The sequence below is a fragment of the Hoplias malabaricus genome, chromosome 1, assembly GCF_029633855.1.
Source record: "Hoplias malabaricus isolate fHopMal1 chromosome 1, fHopMal1.hap1, whole genome shotgun sequence".
NCBI lineage: Eukaryota > Metazoa > Chordata > Actinopteri > Characiformes > Erythrinidae > Hoplias > Hoplias malabaricus.
The window spans coordinates 38,290,957-38,310,981 of record NC_089800.1 but is presented as its reverse complement, the minus strand read 5'-3'; the positions used below and the strand labels follow the sequence as shown (position 1 = coordinate 38,310,981).

General features: G+C 37.7%; 1 protein-coding gene across 1 annotated transcript; it reads right to left on the bottom strand.

The window, feature by feature from the left end:
• Window positions 1–7,274: 7,274 nt before the first annotated feature.
• si:ch211-105f12.2 (RIMS-binding protein 2-like) lies at window positions 7,275–17,155 on the bottom strand. Its single transcript, XM_066671504.1, has 5 exons — window positions 16,949–17,155; window positions 16,413–16,581; window positions 8,962–9,065; window positions 7,576–7,647; window positions 7,275–7,493 (listed from the first exon to the last, which is right to left on the bottom strand). Exons 1-5 carry the CDS (start codon window positions 17,153–17,155, stop codon window positions 7,428–7,430), a joined length of 618 nt encoding a protein of 205 aa, XP_066527601.1. The 3' UTR covers window positions 7,275–7,427.
• Between the last annotated feature and the right edge of the window lie 2,870 nt (window positions 17,156–20,025).

The following is a 20,025-nucleotide window of genomic DNA, read 5'->3' as shown; positions in this document are numbered from 1 at the left end:
ATATTTCATTTTATGTTTATAGCCTTAAGCAACTGAGAAATACTATGAGTGTTCTACACTACTATGATCTGATCACAGAGGCAGTAACGCACTACATTTACTCCATTACATTTAATAGAGTAAATTTTGATAAACTGTACTTATGAGTAGTATAAATGTAGCATACTTTTTACTTTTACTTGAGTATATTTGTGAACAAAAAGCTGTACTTTTACTCCATTACATTAAGCTACATTCTGCTCGCTACTCACTAATTATTTTTATTGATCAGTCCAATGCCCGATCTCTTTGTTTTGTTTTGCTGAGATTTCCAACAGAGGTTCTGTCACATGACTGTGTCTTACCAATCAAATGTACCCATTAGTAACGTATGACTCCATTTCACAATCAAACAAAGCTTGAGAGCCAGCTGCTGTTAAAGCTGAATAGTCACTTTACAGAGTGAACATGCAAACACACACACACACACACACACACACACACACACACACACATACACACACACACGGTTTATGGATTATGTGCAGACTGCCTTATTCTTCTTGCTGTTATTCTTTGTAATCTCTGCCTATTGAGCCCATTGTTTTGTTATTAAGTTATTGTTGCTGAATTTATGTTACTTTGTAAATATTTAATTTACTATATTTTGTGGAATATGAGAAATTCTCAGTGTCTGAATGTGTTCATTGCTGCACATTTATTACACAATTTTATTATACACATATATTAGTGTTAAATTAACACTGTTAGTGTAATAATTTAATACTCTCAGTGTTAACACTAATAGTGGTGATTTAACACTGGAGAATTTGCAGTGTGTATATTTGTGTATTATATTTATTATTTGATATCCTGATTATTAAACAAAGTGGTAACGCATCAGGTACTCGATACTTGAGTAGTTTTTTCACATAGTATTACTTTTTATTCTTACTTCACTAATTGGATGACTACCTTTTAGTTTTATGTATTATTCTAAATAACAATGCTCTTACATGAGTACAATACTCTACCCACCTCTGTCTGATCATAATTCTGTCAGGTTTGTACATTTCATTCTATCCTGAAGTGAACAATTAATTTCAATCCATGTTCAAGCACAACTTGTAGGTTTGTGTTTTTTGATCCCCTCCCCCTGTCTGCACACTTCCTTTTCTGCTGCTAAACTTTGACACTGGGGTTTGTGTTGTCTAGAAAACCAGGCATTTACCGACAAAGTGTTTATACTGCGGTGGCAGTAGTATATCCTGTTCATCACAAATTCTCAGTGAGAGATGAGATAAATATCTCTGACTTCTGACATACCATCATAGGGGAGCTTAGAAAATCACGCACTAAAACATTCTCAATGTATACAGCATAGTTATAAATAACAGAATGGTTGAGTTAAAGGAGCAAAAAAGCCTTTTTTTAAGTCACAAAATATATCAAAGTATAAAATCTTTTAACATAATCATTTACTAATTTCACCTTTATTCTGTAGAGAGCCAGAATAAAGCCTGTCCATAGCCTTTAGCAGCTGCAATTGCATCTATAGTGTCATATCAGCTGGCCATTATAAAATCCCCGGCTGAAACCCAGATTAAAGGTCTGGATTTGTAGACCTCTGCCCTAGGCCTTTGGCTGTTTTTGAAGAATGAACAGGACAGTTCTCCATTAAAAGCATTGCTGACAATTTGTTTTCTTGACATTGGCAGCAGCATTCTCGATAGCATAATGGATAGCACAGCAGAAGACAAGAGTTTGACTCCCAGCTCAGGCAGGAACACCATGCTACACCAATGTGATTTATTGGGCATGGTCTATGTTAATATTAACCTGCTTAAAATATTGTGTGTATGCCCAAATGTCTGTAGACATCCCTTATAAGCAGTGAACACACGTTCTGTTGTGCATGCAGGGGCCACAGTCAAATATGACCATCATCCTGTGCATGCCACGTAATCACGAACACTTAATGACTGACTTGGTGCTGATAATATCTCACAATTAACTCATATAGTTTCTTTCTTTCTTTCTTTTTTTTTTCCTGATTTTCTTCTGAATAAAAGTAGTCATTGTCAGTTCCATCAAAAGACACGTCCCATCACAGTGCTGCCAGTGGGACTGAAATAAGCACATGATTCCTCTGAGACCTGAAAAGCTAGCCACCACTGTTCTCATCACTGGACCCTGGACAGCTCAGCATTCTTGGAGGAGAATGCTTAACAACCAGGTCTGCTGCATCAGCAAATGTGCTCTTGTGGACTCCTAGACTTGGGTCGCTGAGGCATAACAAGGAACCGTACCTGTGATAGGGCTAATGATTATGCTGTCCATGAAAAGAAATAGGACAGGCAGTGTAAACATTGGCCTAAGATTTCTTGCCTTGTGCAAAGCCTAGAGGTGTATACAGCTCCCAGAATTGATCTGAAAATGGTTGACTTCTTTAATGCTGTTAAGGTGCCATTAGATTCTCACAGAAGTGTTCCAAAATCAAGTGTAAAGTCAGCCCAGAACAGTGGTCATGAGAGTGAAATCATGGGCCATACATGATGGTAGAGTGTGGTACAGAGGTCTTCTGCTAAAGACTAAGAGCATTTTGTCATAGTTAACATAATCTTGTACATGCACTTAAAACGTTACAACTCATGTCTGTCAGAATAAGACTACAGACATATAGTTGTGCTGTGATGCTGTTGGGCGTCTTTCTGTGGTTTGAAGTGTGTGGTTATGCTGGTGTTAAACAGAGACGACAACTCATTCTGTCTTCCGCTGTTTCCGGGATAAGTGAGCAGTGCACAGTGGTAAGAGATCTCTCCCTCTCTCTCTCTCTTTGTTTAATTACAAAATGTGTATGAAATGTTATGTTTCTTTTTATATGTTTACTTTTTATCTGTATTTTTTTAATCATATTATGCTAAAATGTATTTCCACAAAGATACAGTAACGTGTGCAACCATGACTGCCATTTAATCAAATGCTAAATTAAAAGGATTTCTACACAAAAAATTCAGAATGATTTGGTGTTGACTTGTTCATGACAAAAATAGATGATAACTGCTGTGCCTGATTCCTAATTTTATACAATGAATTTATTATTATTATTATTATTATTATTATTTCGCCAATTACAATCATCATATAGTTTTGAGCTTACATCAATTTCAGAATTTCATAGTATTTTTTGGTTTGACTTTGGTTTTGTTTTTGCTTTATTGGGGATGAACTGTTGATAGAATGTTACAGGTTTGTATAAAAGCCTCCAAAATGGCGGCAAATCGTCCTCTGAGATTTTCTCTCTCTCTATTGCAGTCATACGTTTGAATCCCCATTTTTACTGGTTTTGACTATTTAAAAATAAACCATTTGAATCATTTGAACAAATAAATGATTTAAAATGACTTTGTACACATTTTTTTGTTTGGTACCCCTCATTTAAAGATGAGTGTGATTTTACGTTCCCCTGTAAAGTTAGAGTTTTGGATGAGGCGAGAAATATTATTTTATTTGTATCCATATTTTTCTTTTTCTTCACGTTCGATTGTGTTTTATTTTTCTTTTCATCATTGCACTTTTTCAAATGTCCAGATTTTTATTAGTTCTTAATGTAGTTGTAGAATCTTTCAAGACATGCTCAACTTGCCAGATATTTAATCAGAATTTATTAAATAAAATGTACATGCCACCAGCCCACACTTGGCATTTAGTCAAGCACTAGATAAAAATATTTCAGCCTCAGCTCTCTGAGACAAAAGAACACAGTGGGCCTCGCACTATGAGGCAGATAGAATGACCCTCCCTCCACCTTCCATCAGCTCATTGCTATAGCCAGTGTGGGCATCTGTTAATCAACATAACAGATCTGGACTATTAACGTTCTACTACAAGTGTGTCAAGTTGTGAAGCATGTGGTGTTGTGTTAACAGCAATTTGAAGAGAGTGGTAACTGGCTTCACATGTCTTTACATTGTTGATGACTCCTAGCTAGACAGTCCTAGCTAATGGGTTGGATCGTGGATGAAGATCGGGTAAATATAAAAATAAATAAAAATTAAATTTCATAAGTGTTTTGTGATTCTTTGGGATAAGGAAGCTGAACAGAAGACATGAGAAACAGAAGTTAACAGAAGACATGAGAAGATATAGAATACAGTGCATTTACTCATAAAGTAAAAAGCACTACTAAATATTGTGTACAATGTAGTGTTTCCTACTTTATGGATAAGTGCACTGTTGGCTGCAGTAGAAAACATGGAGAAGTTGCATCAAGATTCCTATAACACCTTCTATCTTCATGTATCTAAATGTACATTATGTTTTTTGAAATTCATTGCATATACTGAATTTAACATATTCACTATTTTCACTAAAACTCTCATTATTGTTGTGATAATGTTGTGATTTTTTTTTTTCTTAAAAACAAAATACTTTGGTATTAAATTTGAACATAGCAGTGATTTATAGATAAATATAGAAGAAATAAAGGCTTCACAAACTCTGGACCTCTCTAAGTTTGTTTTCTCCCCTTTGAAATATACATACAATTATTTTAATTCTCTAAAACTGTAACAACAATGAAAAAAATACAGACCAATAATTACAAGATAAAAATGAAATGATATATCTGTCACACCTACAGGAGAGAATGTCTATCAACCGGAAATTATCACAGATTACTACCATGGTCTTCTATGTTAGCAATAATGCACAGTGCACATTATGACAATGCTATTTTCACAAACTGCATATGTATACTTACAGCAGTGCTCAATACACAATACCATAGCGGTGTTCCAGTAATAAGCTACATGGCATGTCTGGCAAGTCTGATATGCCCATAGTTTCATTATAGTTTTTATAGTTTTGTCTTAATTGTTTCTAGTTTAATTTTGCAAATAGTTTTTTGCTTATGTTTGGTACATTAATTTATCTTGTCTTTACACACGTGTCTTTATATATATATATATATTTTTTTTTATATATTATACATTATATATTTATATATAAATGGTGACCATGGCAACCATTTTGAAATCAGCCATTTTGGATCCAACTTTTGTTTTTTTCAATGGGAAGAGGGTCATGTGACACATCCAGTTACGTTAAAACCAAGCACACCATTGGTTTTTTCTTGTGAAATTCCCAATAAGTTTGATGTTTCACATGACCCTCTTCCCATTGAAAAAACAAAAGTTGGATCCAAAATGTCCGATTTCAGAATGGCCGCCATGGTCACCACCCTTCTTGAAAAGTTTTCCCCCTCCCAAGTTTTCCTCCCTCACACACACACACACACACACAGACAGTTTTGTGCAGAAATCTTAGGCACCTAAGATTATTATATATATTTAAACTAATGCCTTCTCAGTAAGCGTGGTGCTTGTATACAATTATATATATTAATATATGTAATAATAAAGTAATAAAAAAAATAATATAAGATATTTTAGTAGGTGTGGGTTTGAAGAAGTTTTTTTTTTTGTTCAGATTCTCCTTGATTGGATGAATTTGTTAAATCAACAGTACACATTATTTAAAATCATCATTTATTAACTGGTAAAACTAGGTATTGGATAATAACCTCAAATAATATGGACTACCACGAGGAGAGATTTGGAAAAAGTTAAAACAGCACATTCACATGCAGAGTATCACACTTACTGGAATAATGTTATTTGATTTTATTCTAATGTTGGCCGTCATTTGTTGTTTGTTTGTTTTGGTAAATAAACACTTACCACTCAGATAAATATCTTATTAAATCTCAATCTCTGGTGCCTAAAACTTTTGCAAAGTTACAAAAAAATATAATGAAGCCAATCAGTGATTCTTTTTGAACTATTACCAACGCAACCCCACTGGACAGCTCAACACATATGGAGAACACTAACTGCCCATAATCTGCTCTCCCAGCTAACAGATACCCACATTGGCTAGTGTTTTGTAATTTCTTCTGGATTATGTTTAAGAAGATTTTCCGCAGACACATCTTTATTACACAAAAGAACAGCGTCTTTACAAGCTTAAAAAAACACAGAGCGAGAGTGGCAATTTTATTTGTCTCTGTCTCTTTAGTCCAAACTTCCCACTTATATAGGCCGTTCTCCGTTCAAACAAGGTCAAAGTATATGACTCTTGTTTAAAATAACCTATCTGTATGGAAAGGGGAGAGAGAGAAATAATAAAGATATATTGTAACTAACATTCCATTCCCAAGGACTCAGAAACTATATGTAGAGACCCACAACAGTTAGGCATTCATACATGATACACACTTAGTAACATGCGCATATATGCTCCCTTGTCCCTGCATAATACACTTAACTAGCATGATCCTGAATGGGAAAAAAAATCAGGCAAAAAAATCACTATTTAACCATATTCATGCATTCATTATGAAGGCCTGGCGCCCCCTCCAGCGTGTATTCCCGCCTCTGGACCCACCGCGACCCTGAATTGTATAAGTGGTTACAGATAATGAATGAATGAATGTGTTCATTATAAAACTGAAAGGTAGTCTAATTGTGTCATGACATTTTCTGACTTTCTTTGTTGCTGCTAGATAGCATCGTACCAAAGCAGCACTGCTTCCAACAAGGCTTAACTGACGTCATGACCACTGATTGGTTTAGGGACACAATGAGGGATTTGTACAGTTCTTTGACTTAAATGAAATGTAGAACACACCCTTCAAATGCCTCTTTTTACTAAAACAAGCTATAAATATTAAAAGACAGCAGTGAATTAGAATACTTTAATTGGTTACTGCCAGTTGGCTAGTTCCGAAGCTGCGTCCAGAACCATTTAATTCTGTTAATTCAATAATTTAATTCAATAACACTGTTATGGTGGCACCATTAATCCATGTAGCCTCCAGACACAACACAAGCCTGATCTGGATGAAGTGTTTACAAATGGTATAAATGAATAAATGCAAACTTTTGCATCAAACTGTAAATCAAAATAGTACATGCAAAATATATAACTAAAAGAGATAAAGCTGTACATTTGACAAATTTGCTTCTTGCATTTGTTATTAATATAGATTTCTTTCCTTAAATAAAAAAAAAGACAAAAATAATACCCCAATAAAACAAGTGGCTTTTTATTTGAATTATACCATTTTAACATAACCAGTAGTAACAACAATATATTTTCTGTAGTGACACACAATAAGCAAACATGTTTATAATGTAAAAACACTCAGTAAAAAAACAACTTACAACTGAAGATTGGTGAAGCTGTCCTTTGAAGCAGTAAAACTAGCTGCTTAAAAGAGACCCTGTAGCATGTAGTAGTTCAACTAAGGTTTGATGGAACTATGAGTCCCATGTGCAACATATTTATTTACTGTACTTATGCTGTGGGAAAGACACTTAACATGGTGAATACATTGTGACAGTGAGGGTAGATCTTTCATACCAAAATGTTATGTCTCCTTTTCCCTAGTCCCAAGGCAGTGGCTGAAGAAAATTTGATGGCACAAGGCCTCGATAACCATGTAGATCTCCCTGGACATGAAGGATGTGAAGATCTTGTTACAGAGCCATGATATAAGGAAAGACGATCAGAAAGGAATGCCAAGACACTTACATAATAAAAGCCATCACGGTCCACATCTCCAAAAACATAGATTATATCTCCTGCTCGGAAAGGAAGCTCATCCTGCAAAATAGCATCAGAATGTCCTTAAAAATGTTTAAAAAATAGCCACAAGACATGTTTACAAAAAACTCTTTCAGACTAAGATGTTTAAGCAAGATTAAACACACAGTTCAAAGAAGAAGAAAAAGAACAGGACAGGAACGTTTTTGTTGCCAAAAGATTCAAATGGTGTAAATGTTTCACTCAAAGGTAAAGGTCTTTATTATTGGTCTCAGATAATACATACTATGTTAGGAGCCCTGACAATTGAAATACAGGGTGAAAAAACACTAACAAAATATGTAGAACAACAGATAGACTGCACTCTTTAATTGCAGAACTACCTAGTGCACCTATATTATAAGTGGAACTGCGAACAAGCAGGAGCTTTTGAAGTTATAGCAGATCATTGTGTACTCAAGTTACATTTAAACCATTAATATTTAGTTCCCAAGTCCATATCTTGTGTTTGATTTCTTGATGTTTTAATATTTATTTGTATATTTATTTATTTGTTTATTTGTGTGATACGGTCTGTATTGTTTTTGTGATTGGGTCAAACCTTTTACATTTGAACCGTATTATTTTTCTCTAGAATATAAGTGCATCAAAAAGAGAAGGGTAAAAGCACTGAGAATTCAGTTCCTACACTAATAGATGCTGGATGTTAAGAAGTACCAATACAGATTCATGTTACTAAGTACTGAAAGTAACATTACGTAAGATTTGGTATTTTTCCTTCTGGGTTCCCCCAACAGATGCAGAGTGAAATTCACTTTTACAGCATTGCCCTGAAATCAAGCCAGGGGCAGGAAGGGGGGTAACGGATTCCCAACCTCCTCAAAAAGTTACTTAGTACAGTTTCTGCAGTTTAGAGCCCATAGTAACTACAAACTGTAGTTCATATGTTGCTCTGCATACTTTGTTTTCTACCTTTCATCCTGTTTTTTCAATGGTTAGGTCTTCCAGAGGACCACCACAGAGCAGGTATGAATTGGGAGGTGGATCAATTTCAGCACTGCAGTGATTGATGTGGTGGTGGTGTGATAGTGTGTGTTGTGCTTGTATGAGTGGATCAGACACAACAGGGCTGCTGGAGTTTTTGAACCCCTCAATGTTAAAAAATATCCAGCTGAAAGCCTTCTGTGGCTGTCAGTCCTGCTCAGTTTGTAATTGTAGAACAACAAAATGCTCCTGTATGGTCAATGGAGCTGAGAGAATGAACAATGAGTATAGAAACAAGGACATGGTCATAATATTATGGATGATCAGTGTATTATGGAGATGGAAAAACAAACAAACAAACAAACAAAAAAAACATGTGTGTGCAGTCACCTCAATGTCCATATTGGGGGAACTCTCCCAAGGGTCATAATCAAAAATGGCCACCATCCTGTGGACTGCCACATCATCAGGAACATTGGATGACTCACTTGGTGCTGATAACACACAAGTTAATTCATCAGGAAATGGGCACACTGTGAATCTTCTACCAAACGTGCACTCATGCTTGCATATTGTACATATTGTACATCCCCTAATATTTAGTGAATTCAGATGCTTCAAAGTGCACCTATCCTGGACATGATTCAACTGTGCAGTTTTGTACACTTGGCTTGTACAATCTCCACAAACAGTAATGAAATGAGATGGGATGCTCTGAAGGGGCCACATGCAAACTTAAAGTGACCATGTCCAGCATCAGCTAGAATGCTACAAGTCTTGAGTCTTTTAATGTGGAGCAATGTGTTTGAGGAGAAAAATCAGTTTGTACATGGCTGAGGTTTAACTGTCTGTAAGTATTTATTCACTTCTGTATTTGAATTACTACAGAAATTGATTTTTAACTCAAGTTGTTCAGTGTTTTACAGTCTATTTACTCCAGAGTTGAATTTAGAGTTTATTTCTACCTAAATAATCTGAAAAAAAGTCAGATTTACTCAACTATGTAGTAGGAAGAGAGCAATATCCTCATTTCCTTTCATGATTTTAAATGTTTGGAGGTTTCTTTGCCATTTTTCTGCTATGAGTATAGTGAGAGGATGCCTAGCATGTCTGACTGAGCCACTTTATGTTTTTGCTTCTTTACTGCCACTCTGGCTTCATAAACCCATTAAACTGGTTTCTAGTGCACAGACAGACTGGAGAGCAGCAAATGCTGAGGAAACATAAGAATTTTATTAAAATTTCTTTTTTAAAAAAGTAAAAAAAAAACATAAACCTCTAGGTTAAATTTAGGTAGCATCAGTACGGGACTTTACTAACAATATATGATGGCTGAATGCAATCAGATTCTCACTGAAATGTTCCAGCTTGTAGGATTTTACAGATTGATACACAATATTGCACAAAGTATTCACTCACCCTTTCAGACCATTGAATTCAGGTGTTCCAATCACTTCCATGGACACAGGTGTATACAACCAACCATCTAGGCACACAAACTGATTCTACATACATTAGTGAAAAAATGGGTCACTCTCAGGAGCTCAGTGAATTCCAGGGTGATACCATGATAGGATGTCACCTGTCATGAAATTTCCTTGCTACTCAACTGTCAGTGGTATTTTAACAAAGTGAAAACAATTGGGAACGACAGCAACTTAGCCATGAAGTGGTAGGCCACATAAAATTACACATAGTGTTCAGAGGTAAACAACTTTATTCAGGGTCAACTGCTACAGACCTCCAAACTTTAAGTGGCCTTCACATTAGCTTAAGATCATAGAGAGCTTCATGGAATGGGTTTCCCATGGCCAAGCAGGTGCATCCAAGCTTTACATCACCAAACGCAATGTAAAGTGTCAGATGCAGTTGTGTAAAGTACACCAACACTGGACTCTAGAGCAGTGGAGATGTGTTCTCTGGAGTGATAAATCACGTTTCTCCATCTGGCAATCTGATGGACAACTCTGGGTTTGGCAGTTGCCAGGACAATGGTGCTTGTTTGACTGCACTGTACCAATTGTGAACTTTGGTAGATCTGGGATTATCGTGTGGGGTTGTTTTTCAGGAGTCAGTCTCCGCCCCTTAGTTCCAGTGAAAGGAACCCTTCAGCATGTCAAGAGAATTTGGACAATTTCATGCGCCCAACTGTGTGGGAACAGCTTGGCTATGGCCCCTTCCTGTCCCAACATGATTGAGCACCATAAAGACATGGATAAGCAAGTTTGGTGTGGAATAACTTGAGCCCTGACCTCAACTTCATAAATTTGAGACAAATGAAATTTTTAGTCAAATGAACCTAAACTTTGTGGAAACCCTTCCCAGAAGATTTTAAGCTGTTATAGCTTCAAAGGGATTATTAATGGGATGGCACTCAAGTCCATGTGTCCAAAGGCATACAAGCAAATAACTTTTGGCAATATAGTGTATAATATGATAAAATGATAGTGACAAACCCTATTTACCCATAAATTACATGTCACTTTGTTAGCTGTTATTGATTATCCTTCATTCTTCTCCTGTAAGCAACCTTAACAGAAGGTCTGAGGTCTAGCCAGTATCATTGCAAAAAAGGTAGGTTCACACACTGGACAGGGTACCAGTTCATCACAGGGCATCATACACTCACCCAGTCACTCACATTTATTCATCCTTTCATTGTCTGTAACATCTTATTCCATTGAGGGTCATGGTGGGTTCGGAGAATCCTACCCAGAATCACTGGGCAAAAGGCAGGAGCACACCCTGGAACGGGTGCCAGTCTTTCACAACACACACTCACTCCTACTGACACTTTTGAGTCATCAATCCACCTACCTCCTTGTGTTTTTGAACCATAGGAGGAAACGAGCACACAGAGAAAACCCACACGGACATGTGGAAAATATGGCAGGAAGTCACCTGGAGCGGGGCTCAGAGCTGTGTGACAGCAACACTACCTGTTGCGCCACCATGCCGCCTGAGTCACTCATATGTGGATAAGTTTCACACAAGAAATCAGTGGACAGTAACAAAGTAAATGTAATTTGTTACTGTACTTAAATAGTCTTTTTGCGTATCTGTACTTTAATGAAGTATTTCCATTTTGGGCAACTTTTACTTTAACTCCATTATATTTCAAAGTCAAATGTTGCTCCTTTTACACTATTATATTAGAAAAATCTGCCATTCCTTTTAGCTTATGTGAGTGGAAATCATAAAATGTCTGAACAAATCTGCCCTCCACACAGCACCGTCAAATACAGTCAGAGCACTAAAACCAGCTGACCTTAATTTTCTCCACTTAAAACCTAAGTACTAAGAAAAACCGACTTTTATTTTAAAAGTTGTGTAATGTTGTGTTGAGACTATAAGTAATAACTTGTTTCAGTTCTTAGAACTGTTATGAATTAACAAAATGATTTTTTTTTATCATTTAGAGTCAGCAGGGACTACAATTCATTCATATTACATGGTTTATGGATCTGTAGATGTCATTAATCACTGCAAACTGAGAGTGAGAATTAGTTGCAGGTTTATTTAACAGTGTTTAACAATTTACAGTTTAAAGTAACACAATAACAACAAAAACAGGAAGGAAGTGGAATCCAAAAGTGGCTGTGCAGGTAGTCACAAGCACATTAGAACAAATACATATGATTGGCCAAGTACAATGCGGAAGAGCAGACTTTGGGGCAGGTGATTCGTGGAAAGCTTTTAGTAAGGCCACATCACCAGAGAGAAGGCAAATGATGACTAGTTTTATTCACAAGCAGGAAGAGGAAGCACGGTGGGCAACAGCAGCATTACAAGCAAAACAAGGCCAGTGGCTTCGATGGGAGAATCTAGAGAAGTGGAAGATCTCCTGGCAAGAGTTCCGGGTGATGGAGGCAAGTTGTATTAAGTTTTTGTTGGGAGCAACCTATGACGTCCTTCCAACACCGCAAATTCTTGGACAGAGGGTATGTGAAAACCCTGTGGATTATATATAGCGGTTGGCACGCTGAAGCATATTCTATCAGCTTGTAAATTTAGTTTGTCAGAGGGTTGGTATACATGGAGACATTATCAGGTGCTAAGGGTTATAGCATGTTTGTTTAGAGTTAACAGTTCCATTTGAGGATGCAGTAGATGAAATATTTGAAAGGAAGAAGTTGAAGTATGCGGACTTGGCGACTGAGGTGAGGGAACATGGGTGGCAGGCATATGTAACAGCAGTGGAGATGGGTGTTAGGATATTTGTAGCCAAGTGTGCCACATTTCTGCTTGTGCAATTCAGCATTAGGGGGCAGAAACTAAGGGTAGCTGTGAAGGATTTATCAGAAACAGTTGAAAGGTCTAGTCAGTGGTTGTGGATAAGGAAAACACAGACTAGTTGGGGAAATGCACTGTAGAGGTGCTGTTGTGATGGTTGGTAATGTAACACGTAGATCACACGGAACTGGTGGCACTGAGCATGCATTAACGGTGCCAGTGTGGCTAGGTACAGCCTTAGTCACCAGGGAGGCCAGTGTGGATTTAGGTTGATGGTTAAGGGTAAGGAATGACTGTAAAACTGGCTGGGGGCGGGTGGGCTTCACTTCACTGTTGAGCCTTCTGGAGGTGTTATGGGCTTAACACAGTGAAACACTGATGAGGGGAGATACCTACCTGATGACCTCTCTGAAGAGCTAGTGATGCAGTAGGTGGTTTGGGCTCAATGCGTAACCATAGATGTTAAGTGTTGCTGGTTGCTGATTGGATCATAATTGGCCACAGCAACCATAGGGTGTAGCTGTATGATTGGAACAATGGAAATTAGGTGGCTGCTGGTAGGAAGAGTGTGGGGTGGGTCCTATGTGACACTCTAATAGATTGGCATAGGATATTTTACATCTTATCTTATGTATGATTATTATTATTACATTGAGCATCTGCACTTTAACTGAAGTACATGGTTTGTGTACTTTGTCCACAACTGCAACAAATCCACTAACTAACATGAGTTTTCTGGTAGTAAAGGTGACTCCCTAATGCCCAAAAAAAAATGTGTCAGTGTCTCTCTGAAGCCAAGATGGTAAGAGGATCACCAATTCCACCATTGTTGTGCAGAAAGATAGTGCAGCAATACCAGAATGGTGTTACCCAGCGTAAAACAGCAAAGTCTTTTAAGTTATCATCATCAACCGTGCATAACATCGTCAAAAGATTCAGAGAATCTGGAACAATTGCTGTGCGTAAGGGTCAAGGCCGTAAAACTCTACTGAATGCTCGTGATCTCCGGGCCCTTAAACGTCACTGCACCTCAAACAGGAATGCAACTGTCAAGGAAATAACAGAATGGGCTCAGGAATACTTCCAGAAAGCATTGTCAGTGTACACAATCCACCGTGCCATACGCCGTTGCCAGCTGAAACTCTACAGTGCAAAGATGAAGCCATTTCTAAGCAAGCTCCACAAGCTCAGACGTTTGCACTGGGCCAGGGGTCATTTAAAATGGAGTGTGACAAAATGGAAGACTGTTCTGTGGTCAGATGAGTCACGATTTGAAGTTCTTTATGGAACACTGGGACGCCATGTCATCTGGACCAGAGAGGACAAGGATAACCCAAGTTGTTTTCAACGCTCCATTCAGAAGCCTGTATCACTGATGGTATGGGGTTGCATGAGTGCTTGTGGCATGGGCAGCTTGCATGTCTGGAAAGGCACCATTAATGCAGAAAACTATGTTCAGGTTCTAGAACAACATATGCTCCCATCTAGACGTCATCTCTTTCAGGGAAGACCCTGCATTTTTCAACAAGATAATGCCAGACCACATTCTGCAGCAATCACAACATCATGGCAGGATCCGTACGTAGGAGAAGGATCCGGGTACGGAAATGGCCAGCTTACAGTCCAGATCTTTCACCTATAGAGAACATTTGGCGCATCATAAAGAGGAAGGTGCGACAAAGAAGGCCCAAGACGATTGAACAGTTAGAGGCCTGTATTAGATATGAATGGGAGAGCATTCCTATTTCTAAATTGAGAAACAGGTCTCCTCTGTCCCCAGACGTCTGAGTGTTGTAAGAAGAAGGGGGGATGCCACACAGTGGTAAAAAAATAGCCTTATCCCAATTTTTTGGGGATTTGTTGATGCCATGAAAGTTCGAAACAACATATTTTTCCCTTAAAACGATACATTCTCTCAGTTTAAACTTTTGATCTGTGATTTGTGTTCTATTCTGAATAAAATATTAGATGTTGCCATCTCCACATCATTGCATTCAGTTTTTATTCACAATTTGTTTAGTGTCCCAACTTTTTTGGAATCCGGTTTGTATGTATGTATGTATATATATATATATATATATATAGATTGTATATATATTATATATATATATCAATGGCGATTGCTCTAAGACTGCAAGGGAAGCTCAGCTTCCCCTACAATGTCAAAAAATAAGTGATCAAATATATACTGTTGTGTGTACATGTCATTGAATAAATATGCACTACAACACGATTAACTTTTGTTCAGAATCAGCTTCTTATCACGCGGCTTTCCTCTCAATCATTAGCGCAGAATCACAGTTCTTTAAACAGTCTGGACGCTGAGCGGCCACAGAGCTCAATAGCGAAGCGCAGCGAAACGAGACGAGTGATTGGATAAATGCTGGCTTTTGTCCCGCCCATCGGACGCTCAGCGTCTCTGGGGGTCTATGGGACAGTGGGCTGGCCTCGGCTGGCCCGGACGCTCAGCGTCTGCATGATGATTGGATGATCTCTCTGAGGCTGAATCCCTTTTTGATTGACAGCGAAATGAGCGAATCAGCGATCCTTTGGTTTAAAGATCCGTGGGAGCATTACATTTTCATTCTGTTCTGAGTTGAACCAGACTTTCTTAAACCTCTTAGCGGCATTTTCTTTGTTAAAAATGACTAGTGACAAAGGTCAGTGTCACAGATCATTTTCTTGAAAAGGAACGGAGGGTAGAATTTACGTATAAATAAACTGACACATTTTATGATTGAGATGAGTTAATTGCGATGTAGGCCGAAATTGAGCTTCCCCTCTTTGAAAGACCAGCATCCGCCATATATATATATATATATATATATATATATATATATATATATAATGTGTGTGTGTGTCAGTAGAACAGTAGACAACTCTGTCTTTCTATCTTTGGATTTTGGAGGAAACTCAGATGGGGGAAAACTCCTCATAGACAGTGACCCAAAACAAGGACCAGGAACGAAACCCTGGAACTGTTTGGCAGGTATAACTCCTGTGGCACCATCATGCTGCTCTTACAAGGCACTTTCGCAACAATGTTTTTAATACACCAAACACTGTGCTGTAAAATACCCATTTAGCAGATGGTCAGATGCTGTATGATATAAGTAATGCATCTCTCATCAATTGATAACATCAATTCGTACTGATCTGTGATTACCTGAACCAAGATTTAATCTCTAGTCTTTTGTGTAGACTACACTATCACTACTAAATCACTAGACCAATCACTCATTACAGCAAACTTATTCTATTACATTTTTTTTTATTTAACTACCAAATTTTAACCTCACAAAAATTAACATTTTTGAGTTAATCAAATTCTAAAATACACGTAAAATTACTCAATTATTATTTACCAACAAGTGGGAGACTGAGATTCTGTGTGAATACAACTTCTGAGCATACTAAATAACTAGTAGTAAGTGCCTATTTTTAAAAGTAAAATGCAACTTTTAAACCTTTCCTAAAGGGTAGAAGCTGTTACCTCAGCAATAGGGGCAAGAATTGTCTTAGTCCAGAAAAAATGTTGAATGGATAGGTGTCTACAAACATTTGGTAAACCTTTAAAAGGTAATAGCAAGACTAATATGTAAAAATACCTATTGAGTTTCCTGGGGACTCTTCAGGCAGAAAACCCTGCTCAAAAAGATGACATTTGAGCTCTCCATCTTGTACTGGAATCTCAGACACCATGTTACTTGGGACAAAACCCAAACGACCTGCCAGCTCCCCATGGTAGAAGCCGTCAGCATCTTTGTCACCATAAACCTGATGAAAGGCAGCCATTTATTTCCATAAAAGTTTCAGATAAATGGCTGTATGATAAATGCAATGAATTATAAAACTGGAAACAGTCCACTGCATATAAAGTCTGCTTTCAGGACATTTCAATCTGTAAATAAGTTCATAACTAGATAAAAAAAATATGCAGCCATTTTCTATAAATTGGCTGAATATCAAGGTAATATTGCATCTAAATTAAGGTTGAGAACACTATGGCAATAATACAGTGAACTCAATATCTTATCATTTACCAGACGATGTTGATTACACCAATAAGACAAGCATGAACTTATAACACTGATAATGTCAAACAATTCCAAGGTAATTGGAACTTAAAAGAGATGTTATCTACCTTAATGATCTGTCCTGCTTCAAATGATAACTCCTCTTCCATAGTCTCAGGGTTTGGAGACATCACAGCAGGGTTGTAAGAGAAAAGGGCCACGAAAAGGTGCACGTTTGGGTTGTACATTTCCGTTTCTTGCTCCCACTTTTCTCTATCCTCTGGCGTAGCCACCCTCAGACCATCTGGATACAGATAAACATCCACTCCGATCATTTCAAGTGCACTACCTCTGAGCCTGGGACTATTCAAGTCCCTTTGGGCAGATGGAGAGTCTGTGGACAGATGGCTAGTGGATGCCGTCTGCCGCCTTCGTTTTTTTTTCTGCCTCAAGACTGCGATTACCAAATGAATCTGCCAGAGACTGATCCACCTGGATGAAATGGATAGATTTCACTCCTGCAGACTGGTCAAGAAAACCAAGATAATATTTATGTTTTCTACGAATGGCTTCAGGCATGAAGAGAAATGTGGACCAGCAACAGAGAATGGCACAGATACACAGGAAAGAATGATCTGGTACAAGACTTAGGAGACAAAAATAATAATCTGACGTTAGACTCCACTAATCCTTCATCCCCTGTGATTAGCTAAGCTCTCCAGCCTGACACAGGCCAACTAGGTTTAGCAATTAATCTGTTAACGTAACAATGTAGTGTGTACACAGTTCAATGCTGGCAAACCAAACTTTAATGAAAAACTTACATTTTGAAAACCCTTTACTTTACTTCTTCAGTTCTTCAGCAGAATTAAAATCAGTATGTCTAAATATATTCCTCCCACAGTCCAAAAACACATGTTGGTAGGTGGATTGGCAACTCAAAAGTGACCGTAGGTGTGAGTGAATGTGTGTGTGTGTGTGTTGCCCTGTGAAGGACTGGTGCCCCCTCTAGGGTGTATTCCTGCCTTGCGCCCAATGATTCCAGGTAGGCTCTGGACCCTTCGCGACCCTGAATTACAGATAATGAATAAATGAATGAATGAATGTCTAAATATAACTGTATTGGTTAATCTATATGAGTTGATCACCTAGGACATTTTAAAAAAAAAGTTCAGCAAGAAAAATTCAGCAAGAATACCAGAAACTCTTACTTGGATTTTAAACTTTATTAATTTTTTTTATAACAATATTGCTCCATATGACTAGACCCTTAAGTTGGGGTGCTGAACTTGCAGTTTTGTACTTTGGCCATTTCCAAAATATAAATCCCCTGAATTCCAAGTGTGCAAGACTTGGAAGGACTGAGACAGAACGGTCCAGCAAATGTAAACTGGCAGTAATCAGGAGTCTGTATTTCTCTCATTGAAACAGGAGTATCAAAACTTATCTACAAAGGGCTGGGGTGGCCACAGGGTTTTGATGCAGCAAGCTATTGTTTGTTTAAAGACGGAGACTGATTGGTTAAACAAGTGGAATCCTGTTTGTTTTAAAATTAAATCATGTACTCACACTGGCACTTTGCACCTCTACATTAAAACAAAATGTTACGAATACATTACAAATGTATGCTGTGGTGATGACGATGGTGAAATGTTATATTATCAGAGCTTGACAGGGTCTTAACCAGACCCACTGTTAAAGTAATAGGAAACGACTGAAAATGCTCAATTTATCAATGACTGATTGCATGATTAATTAAATTAACCCATTTGACTGTTTGGACAAACTTTAGTGCTTTTCTATACACCCAAAGCATTTTATATTTTAGTGACCACCACCACCACCAATGTGCAGCATACTGTAATTGATGAGTCAATCTGTAGTCCTCTATGCTTGGAAAACTAAAATTTATTCAGTTAGCCACCACTCATTGGCAAGGGTGGAACCCAAGAACCTAGATCTAGAATGAAGAACACAAAAAGAGGAAAACAAAGGGCAAAAGAGTCCTGGAAACTGAGACAAGATCTACATTTGCAGGAAACTGTAGTATTCTCTGGTTCATATTAATACTTTGCTTTTAAAGGATGGACACAGGTGTCCCAAATTAATGTATGGTAGCTCAGTGTCTCCCTCTAGTGTCTGGATGTGAGCCAACACAAATTTATTCCTTACACATACACCTGGAGGTTTTGATGGTGACAAATTTGTGCCAATTTACTCCCAACACGTCAGGATATTTAGGAGGCCAGAAATGAATGCAGTTTTAGATTTAGCAGGACATCAAGGTAGCAACACACAAAGAATATGGACCTTGGACCTTTGGAGGCAGTGGGAGAACACACCACACTCCTCACAGACAGTCACCCGGAGGAAACCCACACAGACACAGGGAGAACACACCAAACTCCTCACAGACAGTCACCTGAAGCGGGACTTGAACCCACAACCTCCAGGTCCCTGGAGATGTGACAGAGACATTACCTGCTGCGCCATCGTGTCGCATAAATAAAACACTTCAAGGTAATTAAGGTAACTGTAAATACTGAAAGGTATTATATTACATTTTTATTTATTATTTTGTGTGTAAATCTGTATTGTGTGTAAATATAGTTTCCCTTAGATTTTATGAGTACATGTTTGTATTTAGCATTGTGAATAAACTTTATACAGAAGATATTATTGCAAAAATAATAAAAGGTTCACCATTAGATCTTTAGAACAAATTTCAAATCACATAATCAGATTAAAATTATGCTGTTGTGGGAATGCCCCTATCAACTTTCACTGAATATTTTAGTCCTGATGCTTAATGTTTAGGGCATGACCTCTGATATCAGCATTCACAGGTGAAACATTTAACATGTTAATGTTGATTCAAACAGCAAGGAAATTCATTGGATCATTTTATCAGCATTGTGAAATATTAATAGATTAGGAGATTACTCACTGAGTAAAAGTCTGGGCTTTATTGCCTATACACTTTAATAATTAATGATCAACCAAGGTCAAACACAAACGCACATGTTCATCAAAGCTGCAGAGAGACCGATTTAAGTGTTAAATGAGGTGCAAATTCCATGTCTGTTTCAATTGAAATATGCAGTGATTGTACTCTAACCCAGAAGTATCTTATTTACATATGACACATCCTCGTTTACCCTTATGGGTGGCGTTTAGTGTTGAGCACAGTGCAGTGCTCTCTCTA

What these genes read in the sequence shown, in the direction of transcription:
- si:ch211-105f12.2 (XM_066671504.1), bottom strand. Translation starts at nt 17,155, where the DNA reads ATGATCGGAGTGGATGTTTATCTGTATCCAGATGGTCTGAGGGTGGCT. An exon ending in AAGCAGGACAGATCATTAAG is followed by an intron (nt 16,582 to 16,948) that starts GTAGATAACATC and finishes GCCTTTCATCAG; the next exon opens with GTTTATGGTGACAAAGATGC. An exon ending in ACCGTGATGGCTTTTATTAT is followed by an intron (nt 7,494 to 7,575) that starts GTAAGTGTCTTG and finishes CTTCATGTCCAG; the next exon opens with GGAGATCTACATGGTTATCG.